The 17,366-nt window shown below is 37.8% G+C and overlaps 1 protein-coding gene across 4 annotated transcripts in view; it reads right to left on the reverse strand.

The window, feature by feature from the left end:
* mtmr4 (myotubularin related protein 4) overlaps positions 1–17,366 on the reverse strand; it is a 92,905-nt gene that overhangs the window by 62,618 nt on the left and 12,921 nt on the right. For 2 of the 4 annotated variants that reach the window (XM_084413860.1, XM_084413861.1), the window contains exon 2: positions 15,257–15,363. In XM_084413860.1, coding sequence (XP_084269986.1) covers positions 15,257–15,259 — 3 coding nt within the window. In that variant the 5' untranslated portion in view covers positions 15,260–15,363. Of the gene's footprint in view, positions 1–3,211; positions 3,610–15,247; positions 15,364–17,366 lie in introns of those variants that run through there. The other 2 variants (XM_084413859.1, XM_084413858.1) reach the window with 2 other exon arrangements.

The following is a 17,366-nucleotide window of genomic DNA, read 5'->3' on the forward strand; positions in this document are numbered from 1 at the left end:
CATTGTTAATTATGACTATGCCCTGTTTGAGAGTTATGTATATCATACATAGAGCTGCATCAAAATGATTTTCTTGATATAAATTGAGGAAAGCTTTGAGATTGCAGGAGTGTTAGTCACGAGTCCACTTCTGCCCGCAGGGTTTAGTGCAGCTCCACACGACACACCTCATATGAGGAAGCACAGCTGCCAGCGTGGCTCCAGGAGCGACGAGTGTGTGACTCACGGGACGAGCGAACGAGTGTGTGACAGACGCATCTCTCGTACGGGACTACAAACATAGATCGAGCGTGCCGGGAAAATGCATCCAAAATATGCACATGCATGAGCCTGTAGAGAACAACACACTCACACTCACACTCACACACACACAGCCCACATTACTGCTCAATCAGATGCTGAGAGGACGTCACAGGAATGGAACAATCTTTCTTCATTTGATAAAAGCCTTTTACTGCTCTCAGCCTCTCCCTGAGAACACACACTTACATCGGGATCAAATATAGGAAAATCTTCAGACTAATGTAGGTGTGTGTGTGTGTGTGTGTGTGTGTGTGTGTGTGTGTGTGTGTGTGTGTGTGTGTGTGTGTGTGTGTGTGTGTGTGTGTGTGTGTGTGTGTGTGTGTAATATGACCAACATCTTACGTGATGCATGAGTGATTCTGTTACAGTAACAGAAATTCAACTAATAAAAAGCTTTATATACTAAATTACAAAAGTTATTTTTTTATAGTCATTTTATATTAGTCTATCAAATATCAATTAATGTATGTATGTATGTATGTATGCATGTATGTATGTATGCATGCATAATTTTTCATAATGTAATTTTTAAAATAAAAGTTATTTTTGCTCTAGTTATTTTAGTTAGTCTAGTTTAGTATAGTTAATATAGTTATAATTTGATAGTCTATAAAATACATTTAAAAAAAAGCTTTTTGGTGGATTACAAATATAAAGTCTATATAAATTTAGTTATTTTATATTAGTCTATAAAATACAAGTTAAAAAAATAGCTAAAATTTAGTTTTTTTGCTTGATTATAAATATAAAGACTATATAAATTCTATAATATATAAGTAAAAAAAAGCTTTTGCCGTAAATTTGACTAATAAAATGCTTTATATACACTAAATACCCTTTACACATGTTATTTTTATAATTATGTTATATATATATATATTTTTTTTTTATATATCCTCATGCTTAGAAGCATGCAAAAATACATATTTTCAAAATCCATAAAAAATATTTTTTATTGGTTCGTCAACTAATGGCTCTTAAGAAATCCCTGTATAAGAAAGGCTGATTTTCTTTCTTTTTAATCTATCAATAAATTGGAAAAGTGTCATGCTAATAACATGACATCAACTGCCTACAGTCCTTTATGCAAATGTGTTCCTGATGGACCAATCAGAAGGTCATCTTCAACACCCTGAGCCTCCCTGACACCCCTGCATCCCCGTCTCCATGTAACACGTCCTCATTACCGTCAAGGAGGAGACGCTGAAGTGCTGAGTGAGCAGGAGAGACTCACCCTTCAGCAATACTGCGATAACATCTCATCACGTTCCCCTCCAGTTACATAACACACTCTATAGACGCACTACACCAGAGTCATGTGATCTTAAACGCAAACTAAACAGCTCAACATACAGTCAAAATACCACAATCAAACAAAACTAGAAGAAAGTTAAAGCACGTGTAAATATGGGAATCAAACCAAAAAAAATAAAAAAATGAAAAATAAATAAAATAAAATAAATTATTATTGGCGATGCACTAGACGAGTCATGTGATCTTAAACGGAAACTAAAGAGCTCAACATACTGAGTCAAAATACCACAATCAAACAAAACTAGAGGAAAGTTAAAGCACGTGTAAATATGGGAATATCAAACCAAAAAAATAAAATAAATAAAAAAATAAAAATAAATAAAAATAAATAAAAATAAATAAAAATAAAAATAAATAAATAAAATAAAATAAAATAAAATAAAATAAAATAAAATAAAATAAAATAAAATAAAATAAAATAAATTATTATAGGCGACGCACTAGACGAGTCATGTGATCTTAAACGGAAACTAAAGAGCTCAACATACTGAGTCAAAATACCACAATCAAACAAAACTAGAGGAAAGTTAAAGCACGTGTAAATATGGGAATATCAAACCAAAAAAAAAATAATAATAAAAAAAATATATATATTATAGGCGACGCACTAGACGAGTCATGTGATCTTAAACGGAAACTAAAGAGCTCAACATAGTCAAAATACCACAATCAAACAAAACTAGAGGAAAGTTAAAGCACGTGTAAATATGGGAATATCAAACCAACAACAACAACAAAAAATTCATGTGATCTTAAACAGAAACTAAAGAGCTCAACATACTGAGTCAAAATACCACTTTCAAACGATCAGAATATGGGAATCAAACCAAAAAAATTATAATAATGTAATATAATACAATATTATATAATACAATACAATAAATATTATATTATTTTATTATTATACTAAATAATAATGGTAAATAATGATATTCTCATCAATAATAAATATGAATTCTCTCAATAATAATAAATCTTTGTTATTTATTATACTATATAATAACAGTAAAATATAATATAATCCCATTACTAATACTATTATTATTATTAATTGGTTTAATAATGAAAAGCGTAGACCTATATCATCATTTACCCTTTATTTAGTATAATAATAATAAATATTATTATTACTGATTATTATTATTATTATTATACAAAATAATAATAGTAAATGATACAATCTTCATTATTATTAACTAATTAATAATAATAAAAATAACAGTGGAAACATTATATTCTAAACAAAAAAACAATAATATAATTGGTATATTATACTTATATTTTTTAATTGACTTCCGCTACTACTAATAAAAATAATAGCATTACAAAATTATAATAGTTATACCAAAGTAATTTCAATATTCTCTGTTATACCAAAGTTTTCCAACATTTAGAATAAAGCGAGTCTATAGTGAGAAAGACTGAAGGCCTCCAGATATTCTGAATCTCTTCTTTCTCCTGAACTTGTGGAGCAGCTCATGTGCAGATCTCTTCACTCGTTTCCTCAGTAGAACACACACACACACACACACACACACACACACACACACACACACACACACACACACACAGAGATAGAAAGTGCATCACTTACGAAGCAGTTGAGCATTGAGCAGGAGACGCGTTTGGTCCGGCTCATGGCGCGCTTGCCCAGGAGACACACACACACACTCGGATGAGAAACGCTGCAAGACCAGCCGGCAAAACCATCCTTCCCTCGGCGGAGAACAGCGTGTGTTTCGCCACCTCACACACACACACACACCCCGATCACAAAGATGCACAATGTCCACTCGGAGATGTTCCTGTTGCTCAGAATATTCCAGAAAAATCGTTGGTGAAAAGCAAGACAGGAGGAGAGACAGTGATACCGGCGTCACTGCGCAGACCAGACATAGAGAGAGAGAGAGAGATGGAGAGAGAGAGAGCGAGAGAAAGATGGAGAGAATTAGAAAGGGTATTGCCTGATGCTAAGCTCCACCCTCGTGCACTGCACCCCTCACGTGCTCTCTCTCTCTCTCTCTTTATTCCTGCGTTCACCCTTCACCGAGATCTCATCAGTGCCAGCTTGCAACCTCAGCAAGATGGCAGCGCAGCAGATATTAATGCATTCCTGTTCAAAAATACTGGAACAAAAATAAGCGTTTCCTCAATTTTGGGTCTGAAACGGATGAGACGGGAAATAAAGACACGATGAAAGACTCGCACAGCCGGTCTGTCCACACTTGATGAGCTGATGATTAAAGAACAATTACACCAGCAGGATTTTTGACCATTGAGATTTAATGGTGGACGGCGCTGCCGAAACTCAACCTGATAACAGGCGCTTGTCGAGTCACCGTTCTTTATTAGAACCGGCACAAAACACTCGTCAAACGCCTTATTTAATGAATCAGTCACAAATTGTGATTGATCTAAATCAGTCTGACTCACTTAACGAGCTGAAACAAAGCCGAGAACAGAATAACAAAATATAAAGTTCTGACGCTTGGTTGTGCATGTGCACATTTTTTTTCTTTGAATATTTTTTTTATTTTTTTATATATACATTTTAAATATGATTATTATATTTTAATTAAAAAAAATCTTTTTTTTTAGTTTTACATTTTAGATTAATTTTAATATTAGGATAATACATTTTACTATCTTATATTATTCCTTATTTTTAATATTATCCCTTACATTTTTTAGATACTTTTGATAATTTTATTTTATATTAAAAAATATTTTACTTTATTTTATATATTTATATTTATGCATTCGGCAGATGCTTTTATCCATAGTGACTTGTTACATTTGATCAGTTTATGAATTCCCTGGAAATCGAACCAAGACTTTGGCGTTCCCAGTAAAGTTATAAAATAAAATAATATTTATAGTTTACTTTTAAAGTGGGGCGGCAACTACCTTCTGTCATCATTTCCTCGCCCTCAAGTTGCTCCAAACCTGTATGAGTTTCTCTTCAATTGAACATATGATATTATAAAGAATGTAATCAACCAGTTGACGGCAGCCAGCCAATAGGGTCCATTAACTGTTTGATATCCAACATTCATTAAAATATAGTTTTTGTGTTCAATCGAAGAAAGAAACTAATACAGGTTTGGAACAACATGAGGGTGAAGAAATAATGAAAAAAAAAATATATATATATATATATATATATATATATATATATATATCATTTTTGGGTGAACTCTGTTTAAGATTCCCATTCCTAGCACACACACACACACAATAAAACATCACTAGTAGCGACACAAATGACGTGCTCATCAAGTTAACATCCTGCATGGTGAGTTTCGTCTCTGGATCCGCTGTGATGCTGCAGGCGGGGGGAGGGGATGCATCAGCGAGCAGTCACGATGAGCGAGAGACACCGACACGCACAGAGAGAGAGAGAGAGAGAGAGAGAGAGAGAGAGAGAGAGAGAGAGAGAGAGAGAGAGAGAGAGAGAGAGAGAGAGAGAGAGAGAGAGAGAGAGAGAGAGAGAGAGAGAGAGAGAGAGAGAGAGAGAGAGAGAGAGAGAGAGAGAGAGAGAGAGAGAGAGAGAGAAAAAATATACGCAGCGGCACCAGTGACATAGCATTCTTCAGCATCTCCCCTCCCTCCCTCCGAACACCATCGTCTCCATTGTGACATGCTGAGGGAGACTCGCTCTGCAATTTCCCAGCATGCATCTGCACTAAAAGGACATGCAGTCCCGTCACTAAGAGAGACTCCAAAGCGCTCAAAGCGTGACGAACGTGCCATGATGTGCTGTTCCCGAGGGTCATTCCTACCGTGCAGAACATTATGTCCACACATCACATACGTCTCTTTATTTAATTAAATATTAAACAATTTCAACAACAAATAATAATAATCTAACTAACAATATGCACCTTTAAGTCAAAGATTCCCATTTTTAAACTTCTAAACATGGAAAGTTTGCTTAAAAGGAGCTTTGTAAATTGTATTTTTTTACTATAAACTTCAACTAAATTAAAAGGATTACTATAATATTAAATAAAACATGGAAAATCTTACGAGTTATTTTTCTAACTAACATAATGCCTCCTTTAAGTCAACATAAGGGTGAATTATTAATCAGTATCCCACTTTTAAACTTCTAAACGTCAATTTTTTAAAAATATATATCTAGGATAGCTTTTACTTGATTTTATTCTCTTATGTATGCGTTTTGTTTTATTGTTCTCTTTTTTGTGTAAGCATCATGAGAAGCTTGCTTTAAAGGCACCATGTAAAAAATAATAATAAATAATAAATTCGGGCCGGGTTCAATTTAATTACATTTAAATTTAAGAGCAGACGTTTAATCTGGACGCTGCGTTTCAATCTGATATACGGTGAAAGTGAAAGCCGAGACATTAGCGTGGCCTCTCTTCATCTCTGTTGTCGTGACCGAGAGGAAGAGCACCGGCGCATGACAATGAATGATTTAAGCTCTTTAAGATAAAGTCACGACACAATTACAGATACATCATCTAACTGAGCAACACAGATGGACACACACACACACACACACACACACACACACACACACACCCTTCAGAGGGTAGCGCTGGTGCAGATGTGGGCTTCTGACTCCATGACACCTATTTTTAGGAAGGCCAAGACACACACTTCCTCATGCCTCGCATACACACCGTTCTCCTGTAACCTGACGTGCACGTAACACATGCATGACGGATGTTGCAAAACACCAACAACCGACTCTTAATTGCACGATCCATCAGAGCATTAGTCTAAAGTAAACAATCTCTGTCATAATCGTTCATCAACGTACAACAACTTGTGAACAAACATTTTGAATGATGTCCAACATTCTGAGTGATACAAGATAATAAAGTAGACAAATAAAAACACCATTACACATGAATAACACTAAACATTCAGATAGATAGAATGATAGACAGAATGATAAAATGATACAATGATAGACAGAATGATAAAATAGATAGAACGCCTGATAGGATAGAACGATGATAGATAGAAGCATAGAATGAGCGATAGATGGAACGACCGATAGAATGATAAAATAGATAGAACGCCTGATAGGATAGAACGATGATAGATAGAAGCATAGAATGAGCGATAGATGGAACGACCGATAGAATGATAGATGGAACGCCCGATAGATAGAAGGTTGGAATGAGCGACAGATGAAACGATAGATAGAATGCCCGATAGAAGGATAGAATGAGCGATAGATGGAACGCCCAATAGATAGAAGGATAGAATGAGCGATAGATGGAATGACCGATAGATGGAACGCCTGATAGATGGAAGGATAGAATGAGCGATAGATGGAACGACCGATAGATGGAACGCCCGATAGATAGAAGGATAGAATGAGCGATAGATGGAACGACCGATAGAATGATAGATGGAACGCCTGATAGATGGAAGGATAGAATGAGCGATAGATGGAATGACCGATAGATGGAACGCCCGATAGATAGAAGGATAGAATGAGCGATAGATGGAATGACCGATAGATGGAACGCCCGATAGATGGAAGGATAGAATGAGCAATAGATGGAACGACCGATAGATGGAACGCCCGATAGATAGAAGGATAGAATGAGCGATAGATAGAATGACCGATAGATAGAAGGGTAGAAAGAGTGATAGATGAAACGAGCGATAGATGGAACGCCCGATAGATAGAAGGATAGAATGAGCGATAGATGAAACGAGCGATAGATGGAACGACCGATAGATGGAACGACCGATAGATAGAAGGATAGAATGAGCGATAGATGAAACGACCGATAGAATGCCCGATAGAAGGATAGAATGAGCGCTAGATGGAATGACCGATAGATAGAAGGATAGAATGAGCGATAGATAGAATGACCGATAGATAGAAGGATAGAATGAGTGATAGATGAAATGAGCGATAGATGGAACGCCCGATAGATAGAAGGATAGAATGAGCGATAGATGAAACGAGCGATAGATGGAACGACCGATAGATAGAAGGATAGAATGAGCGATAGATGAAACGACCGATAGAATGCGCGATAGATGGAATGACCGATAGATGGAACGCCCGATAGATAGAAGGATAGAATGAGCGAGATGGAACGACCGATAGAACAGATGGACACACACACACACACACACACACACACACACACACACACACACACACACACTTCAGAGGGTAGCGCTGATGCAGATGTGGCCTTCTGACTCCATGACACCTATTTTTAGGAAAGGCCAAGAGACCCTGCCATAGACAACCTGACCTTTCAGCACAACACACACACTCCTCATGTCTCGTATACACACTGTTCTCCTGTAACCTGACGTGCACGTAACACATACATGACGGATGTTGCAAAACACCAACAACCGACTCTTAATTGCACAATCCATCAGAGCATTAGTCTAAAGTAAACAATCGCTGTCATAATCGTTCATCAACATACAACAACATTTTGAGTGATGTCCAACATTCTGAGCGATACAAGAGAATAAAGTAGACAAATAAAAACACCATTACACATTAATAACACTAACCATTCAGATAGATAGAACAACTGATAGAACGATAGAATGATAGACAGAATTATAAAATAATAGATTGACAGATAGACTGATAGAGGGAAGCATAGAATGATAGATGGAACGACCAATAAATATAAGGATAGAAGAGCAATAGGTGGAACAACCGATAGATAGAAGCATAGAATGATAGATTGAACGACTGATAGATAGAAGGATAGTATGAGCGATAGATGGAACGACCGATACATAGGATAGAATGAGTGAAAGATGGAACGACTGATAGATGAGTTGGATGATAGAATAGATGAGTTGGATGATAGTTGGAACGCCCAATAGAACAGATGGAACGATAGAACAGATGGAACGATAGAGCAACCGATAGACAGATGGAACGACCGATAGAGCGGTCGATAGATGGAACGAGCGATCATCCATCTCATCTATCGGGCGTTCCATCTATCGCTCATTCTATCCTTCTATCTATCGGGCGTTCCATCTGTCATTCGATCGTTCCATCTATCAGTCGCTCTATACGACTAACTATAGAACAGATGGATGATAGAGCAACCGATAGACAGATGGAACGACCGATAGAGCGGTCGATAGATGGAACGAGCGATCATCCATCTCATCTATCGAGCGTTCCATCTATCGCTCATTCTATCCTTCTATCGGGCGTTCCATCTGTCATTCGATCGTTCCATCTATCAGTCGCTCTATACGACTAACTATAGAACAGATGGATGATAGAACAGATGACAGATGGAACGACCGATAGAACGATTGATAGAAGGAACAACAGATAGAACGACTGATAGATGGAACAATAGAACGATAGATAGAATGACAGATGGAACAGATGACAGATGTCATTCTATTTGAACGACCGATAGAACCACCAATAGACAGAATGATAGAGAGAATGATAGAACGGCCAATTGATTGATAGACAGATCTGTTTTTATCTATCAGTCTACAGTACCGTCATGGAAATTTTCATTGAGACTGATTCATGTTCATCTATACTGGTTTCACTGTAACTCCAGAGTCTTAATGGGTTTGTTTGAAGCTCCTGGGGCCATAAAACATCTCAGCCTGTATTTTACCACTGAAACTGTACCCAGTTACTCTGTAATGTTTCCATTGGGAGGACAGAGGCGCACAGGTGAGCTAATGCGGGACAGTTTCACAGTGGCGTGTTCAGCCCCACCTTCACACAGACAAAAACAAGGTAAAAGATCATTTTTCCTCACACAATACCATGCGGAAAATAACCTACACAAATATGCCATCACTCCACACTGATTACATCAGCTCTGATTCTGAATGGATAAGAATGGAAACATGTGAAACATATTTTACACAATCAATTTCCTCAACGGAAAAACGCTCATGAGGATAATTTTACAATGACAACAAAAAACATGAGATCATTTTCCAAATGGAGTCTCAAGAGAACAGGCAATAAGAAAAACAGTCCAAATGATCACATTCAGAACATCTTCACAGGAACTGTGTTGTGCAACACAATTAAAAGACTAGGTGTGTAACACCGTGTCCTAACCGGAGGCGATGCGATAAGATTCCAGCGACAAATCATTTGTCTGTCCACACTAGACACGACTGCGAGAGGTGTCAAAATCAATCAAAACCCACAGCCAATCAGAACAGCGTGTGGGCGGAGTCAGCCAATCAGAACAGCGTGTGGGCGGAGTCTCGCGGCACCAGAGAGTAATCTTGACGGCACTCGCAAGAACATGGATAAGTCGCTACATAATCAAATTCACAAATATTACAACATTTAAACATTATCAAAAATACATAAGCTACTGAGTTACTAAAACAATCTTTGTCAAAGAATACACTTGTTTGTTCACAGTTTGAACGTTCTTGTTTCCATTTGTTTAATTTCAAGATCTGAGGTGAATTATCCATTGTTGCTTTTACAGCTACAAAGCTGGAGCACTAAATGATATTCATAGTCACATTACACACTTTTAACATTAAATAAAGCACTTAAACAGTCCCTGAGATTATCATCGCCACACTTTGTGTTTGTTGTTTCCGGCGCGACGTCGCAGAAAAATAGAAACCGTTTCTAAAATAGAATCGTCGCGTGTCGCCGTCGCGGCTGGTTAGGACACACACTCTGATTAACATGGAAAATAACCTTTTAAAATCGCACGTCGCGTGTAGTTAGGACACGGTGTAACGATACCCTCATGTCACGATTTGATACACATCACGATACTGAACTCACGATACGACATTATTGGGATTCTCCAAGACATTAGTTAACAGAAAATGTACTGTTGATTAAACTGCTAAATTTGATATTACATTGTGTGTGTGAATGAATAGTCTTGGACTTGGTGCTGAAACCCAAAGCACAGGACAATAGAGACACCAGAATAACAATATTCATGATTCTGAAGATGAAAACAGAATTATTTTAGACAAATATGCTTGATCTCTGTCACTGACTAGATACATTTAAAATAATGTAGGCCACTTTTTACTGGTAACATAAAATATTTGGGATTATCAGGACACACAAATATTCCCTCATTGCATTATTATCCATTATATAAAGTGGTTTAATGTAGTACTGACACTAAACCTCTTTTTCCCCAATTTTTTCACTATACACAATACATATTGATGCATTTTTGTATTGCGATATATCGTGACATGATATATTGTTACACCCCTATTAAAGAGCGCAGTGGAAACTGTGGCCGCAACGGGCCAGTGAGAACCATTGACCGTCTCCACTCGACCAGAACACAGAACCGGCATCAGGCCCAGGTTTCCCACACAAACAAACACACACACACACACACACACCAATTCGTTATTAGAAAAACTAAAGGGCAGGTTCTGGTTCTGGTTCGGTTGCAATGAGACACCAGCACGGTTTCTACTGAGAGTTTGAGCAGCTCTTGGCACGAGCTCAGTTCTGGATGGGCCGCAGTGCAGCACACTCTTAAACTCAGAGGTTTACAACCGGGCTTGAGGAAAATGAGGCACAAGCCATGCTTTGTTTACGGAGCGCACTAAGTGTTTAATGAGCGCCGAGGGGACGCGTTCGCTCGCTCGGAGCGCCACATCCTAATGGAAAAAAACAACTAGAGAAACTGTGAGTAAAGTTAAAAAATCAGGAGCCCAAAAAACATCCACAACTACAAGACGGTACTCGAGTTACTCAAGCCCAATGATTTATGATGTTCAGTTCTGGTGACGCTTCTGGTTAAACGTCCACATTCTGCAGAACACCACACAAAAAACACCTTTCCCACACAAGGATTTGAAGCTCACTAAAAGTACTTAACCAAATAAACTGTAGGTTTATCCTCAGGTGACCCCTGGAAATTTGCAACCGCTCACAAAAACAGCCCAAAATGTCATATTACTAACCTAAATCAGAGAAAAAAATGAGTTATTGCATTGTGACACTCCACAGATTTCATGATGGACCCACGTCACCTTGACAAAGGCCACTTGTTGTGCCGAAACGCTGGTAATAAATGTGTTTAACCCTCTTGTGCTCTTCGCATGTGGGTCAAAAATTACCTGATTAAATGTTTTTGTCAATGAAATGAATGTACTATATTTTAGTTTGATAATGTGTTTTTATTCAATATTTTTAGGGGATATTTTTTACAGACTAAACACTGTATTTATAATCCATTTATAGACCTGAAAGTTAAATCTCCAACTTAAACTCTGGTAAATCTTGAATCAGTGCTTTAGAGCAACAGACTTGAGTTGACGTTTTGAGCTTCTGAAGTCTATTATGGTCTTATACAAGAGAATTATGCAAGGTGTCTGCAAGTTTCTGCCTTTTTAAGACCAAAGGGGCTTTTCACACCGGAGGAACCTTTTCATAGTTCCTAGAACTATTGGCGGAAGTTCCCGGATTTTGTCATGTTTCGCACCGCAGGTAGAGCCCTGCACGGGCCTCAAATCTAGGCCCGAGCCCGGCCCTGGCCCGAGACGCTCAGGCCCTAGCCCGACCCGTGTCCGACAGCTCATCAGAATTATCAGCCCGAGTCCGACCCGAGCCCGGTTTTTTTTTTTTTTTTTTTTTTTTTCAGCGGCAGCCTGCCGATTTGCAGCCATTAAAATATGTCCGTTTTGTTAGTTATGTTTCTTTTCTTTTCATTTCTTTATTAAGTTAATTTAGACAAATGTTTGGAGCATTTAAAAAAAAAAAAAAAAAAGTAATAAAAACTCAGTGAGTGTTTTAGCGCAATTTTCTGACGTCATGGGATCACAACACTAAGAGATAGTAAAACTTTTCCTGGATTTTTTTTTTTTGTGCGTTCCCGAGATTAGACCTTCCTTAACATAATGCCGAAAACCCGAAGTCTCTAGGTGGTCTGGTTGAGGAGTAGATAGAAGTGCAAGATTGGTGCGCACAGACAGAACAGAAATCATGAGTTAACAATCGCAATTTTGTCCGGTGGAAAATTGCGCTAAAAATTACGAGCAAGCAGCCGAGCCAACAGTGAGTAAAACATGTTTGATCAATTTAGCCTCTCAAATCAACGCTAGTACTTTACTTGGCTACAATAAAATCCATAGATATAAAACACTTCAAGCATATCACAGACAGTTAGTTTAATGTTTATTTATTAAACCACAGTGAGTATTTTTTTTTTGAAATACTGAGGCAGGCTCAGGCTGCTCGCAACAGCGCTCGCGAACGAAATGAGCAATAGAGCAAAAAAAAAAAAAAAAAAAAAAAAAAACTTGCAGGTTATCTTACCTCAAAAAATGCACCACAGAACATGGCCATTCTTTTTTCCAGTAATTTCCAACAGTTAAACGAAAATAAAGTCCAATCAAACGAAAAACGAAAAACATCAGTAGCCTAGTTTCCAACAGTTAAATGAAAATAAAGTCCAATCAAACGAAAAGTTAGAACAGTCTCTTACAGAGCATCGTGGAGAAAAAGAATAGCATCCACAGTGGGAGATTTTAACCCAGTCCTCTCTTCTATCACTTTGCGATTTTTCTCTTAATATTCTGCATTATTTGCAAGTGAGGTGAATCGTTGGTTGCGCTGACGGGAAACCTTCTGTTTGTGCGCGTGCTTGCGTGCGTGAAACTGTCATGTCAATCATATGTCAGTGTAATTATTAGATTATGAAAGTTATGAGGTTATTAAATGTCTTTCTATGTTTGTTCTTCTATCGTCGACGTCAACTTCTCATATTTTTTTAATTAATGTCTAAAAATATAAAAAGAAGGATAACCCAAAAAAGGCCCGAGGCCCGGCCCGCATGTGAACTATGACGTGAAAATTGGCCCGAAGCCCGGCCCTAGGGGCGTAAAAAAGTCGGGGCCCGTCGGGCTCGGGCTGAAATGCAGGGCTCTAACCGCAGGAACTAGGAACGATTTTAGTTTTAGGAACTCTTTTGGAGGAACTAAAATAGCTCCTACTTCAGAGTCGGGTCTGAACCAGCACTATAAGAGCTAACAGTGATGTTAGTGTTCGCTGAGTGGCCAAAAAGGGGTATCCAATAAAACCCCAAATACGACATAGAAAGTCAACCGTCAGCATCAGTCAGCGTTTAAGAGCGTATATGTGCAGGTATCTTCGACATTTCTTCAAACACTTGCACGCAAACATCAAAGACCTTCCCAACATCTGTTCACTCCTGCATGGGAGTTTATGGGGAAAGTTCACCCTGGAAGAGCAGAAAGTGAAAAACAGGAAGAGAAGGGAATGCAAGCCATCACGACCGTCAATAACGCGGGGTCAGACTGGAGTCCAAACACACACAACATGCAATCTAAAGAGGAAAATCACTACATCCACACATCAGTCTTCACTCCGCTCTGATCTGCCAATAAAGGAAGGCTTGTTTCATAAAGGTGACAGATGTTTTGGCTTGAACTTACAGCCGAAAGGCATTTCTTTAGTGTGCATCGAGCCAAAGAGCACAGTTCCCATCTGCCCCGGCCCACGGAGACCACAGCGCCGAAAGCATGCATGGATTTGAAGCACACCAAAAAGTACCTAACCAAATAAACTGTAGGTTTATCCTCAGGTGACCCCTGGAAATTTGCAACCGCTCACAAAAACAGCCCAAAATGTCATATTGCTAACCTAAATCAGAGAAAAAATGAGTTATTGCATTGTGACACTCCGCAGATTTCATGATGGACCCACGTCACCTTGACAAAGGCCACTTGTAGTGCCGAAACGCTGGTAATAAATGTGTTTAACCCTCTTGTGCTCTTCGCATGTCAGTCAAAAATTAACAAATTATTATTTATTTTTGTCAATGAAATGAATGTACTATATTTTAGTTTGATAAATGTTTTTTATTTAATATTTTGTATTTCTAGGGGATTTCTATTTATACTAAATTATATTTACACTGCATTTATAATCCATTTATTCACTTTTTGAGCATTGACCTGAAAATTAAATTTCCAACTTAAACTGTCGTAAATCTTGAATGCTTTAGAGCGACAGACTTCAGTTTGATCTCTTTTCAAAGACGACACTTGGCAGATTATTGCTGAAGTGAAAAAAAGTTAAGTGAACTTAAAAAAATAAATAAATAAATAAAAATAAAAAAACAGAATCTTACGTGTATCGTTATGAAAAATGCACAAAAATACTATTTTCAATTTTGATATGAAATATATATTTTCAAAATCACATTTTACTCTAAAACTGCAAGAAAGTCAAAGCTATAAATCTGAACAAGTTGTGTTCCAAATTTGAGCTTGATATCTTAAATGAGCTTTCAGTAAGACTTTGTTTGACTGCAGTACCAAAAGTTTCCACTAGATTAAATTCCACTCCCATTAATTTCCAATGCGCTCATTTTTGACCACGATCGGACCATTTAACCTTTTCGAATCATGTCCATGATTTTTTTGTGTGTTCACACAGCAAGTGCCAAAACCTTTACCAAGTTTCGTACCATTCCAGTGAAGTAAAAAATTATTTAAAAAAACAAATTCGGTCAAAAATGACCAAAGACCTCTAGAGGAGAGGGTGCCGTTATTTTTGCTTTGCATCAAGTTTTTCCCTTTAACTTGCACCTCATAAGGTGTGCGTTTGCTTTGCTGTTCTTTTGAAACTCACATCACTCACCATTTTCTCAGCAGGTGTGCTTTTCTTTAGTCTCGACTGCTTTGCGCCAGCTCTCCTCTCCACGACGGGTCTCGCACCTCACCGCGACAGCTCACGAGACACACAGTCTGAAAGAAAGAGGAGCACAAGTCAGAATGTAGTGGTGACACTGATCCCTGACCCACTCAACACAAGAGCATCAGTGACGGGGGTTAGTCCAAATCGTCCCAAAGGTCTTCAATGGGGTTATGATGACAGAAGCATAAACATTGTCATTTGTTTTAAGCTTTCAGTAAGATTTTGTTTGACTTCAGTACCAAAAGTTTCCAGTGGATTAAATGAGTCTCCCATTCATTTCCAAAGCGCTCATTTTTGACCACGACAGGACCATTTAACCTTTCCCTGTCTTTCCTGAAGCTCAAACTGTGAAGCGTTGGCGCTTGCAACGCCAAGGTCATGGGTTCGATTCCCAGGGAAAGCAAGAACTGAGAATTGATAAGAATGTAAATGTGTACCATGAAATGCAACGCAAGTCGCTTTGGATAAAAGCATCTGCCAAATGCATAAATGTAAATGTAAATGTTTTAAAATGTAATTTATCCCGGTGATCAAAGCTGATTTTCAGCATCATCTGAAATGTCACATGATCCTTCAGAAATCATTTTAATATAATGATTCAAAAACATTATTCCACTTATTTATTTACCATAACATTTACATTTAAGACCAGTCCATTGAGTCAAAGTTGAGCTTGCAAATATGCAGTTTTGCGCACCTCTAGTATTATGCATGCATCTTATTTCTTGATTATGAGCAGAAAGTACACACATCAGTGTTGTACAATAAATAATAATATTAGTGTTCAGTTCTGTTCGGATCGAAAGGCTTTCTCAACCCTTTCTCAGGAATGTTCAGCATTCAACATTTTTTCCTGCTCAGAGTCCAAATACTTTCACAATTCAAAAAAAAAAAAAAAAACGTTAAAAAAAATTGACAGTCAGGCAAACCGGCCTGAACATGCACATATAGGAAAAGAAACACACAGGTTATCAGTGCAGTCTGTCACGGTCACATGCTCTAAACACCACACACACACACCTGTGTGAGCAAAGACAAAAGTTAAATCATGTGATTTAAGTGTGTGTGTGTGTGTGTGTGTGTGTGTGTGTGTGTGTGTGTGTGTGTGTGTGTGTGTGTGTGTGTGTGTGTGTGTGTGTGTGTGTGTGTGTGTGTGTGTGTGTGTGTGCGTGCGCGCATGTACACACCCATGGCACCACATGCTGCGTTGAGTTGCTAACCCGCGCCGCTCTCACCCGCTGACACAACCTTGATCTCCGGCTACAAGCTGACTAATAGGATGAGCTTTGATTTACAGGAAAAGGAAAGTAAAAAACTCCACAGGTGCCACACATGGGAACACACAGATCATACAACCACAGTTTCCTTCCAAAAGCTCAATTCCACGAAAAATAAACAATAATAAAAATGAAAGTTCTGTAAAGAAATTCAAAAACGGAGATATTATTTTGTAAAACTTATTGTGTGTAAAAGTGCGTCTGATATTGATGTTACCAATGCTTTGGCAATTTAAAGCCTTTTTTTGAGCATGCCAAAAAGCCTTTTGAATCTTGAGTTGATGAATACAGCTGTCATGGAGTAGCATTATAGCTGTATATCACTTTCAGCTATTTTTGCAAATTAAAAACAGATTTTAATTCACTTATTTGTGAAGACAACTTAACATTTAATGATAAACAGGCATATGAAGTAGACATACATCGCAAAATTTTTTTATAATTTAAGATGACCTTGTTACTGTGTAATTATACATTTAAGTAATATTAATTAGCTACATGTACTTATACAGGTTTAGGGTTAGGATTATGTTTGTTGTAGGGTTAGTTCCATGTAATTATGCATGATTTATTTTCTACATATTACTACATGCAACACAGGGACACTAAAATAAAGTGTTACACCACCCCCCCCCCCCCCCCAAAAAAAAAAAAAAAAAAAAAAAAAAAAAATTAATCATGGTGGGCCAGGGTGGACTCGGTTAAAGTTGACTGGGCAAGAAACAATTGGCACTGCCATAAAGCCAAAAAAAAAAAAAAAAAACCTTGCTGAGCTC

The sequence above is a fragment of the Rutilus rutilus genome (assembly GCF_951802725.1).
Source record: "Rutilus rutilus genome assembly, chromosome: 7".
Taxonomy (NCBI): domain Eukaryota; kingdom Metazoa; phylum Chordata; class Actinopteri; order Cypriniformes; family Leuciscidae; genus Rutilus; species Rutilus rutilus.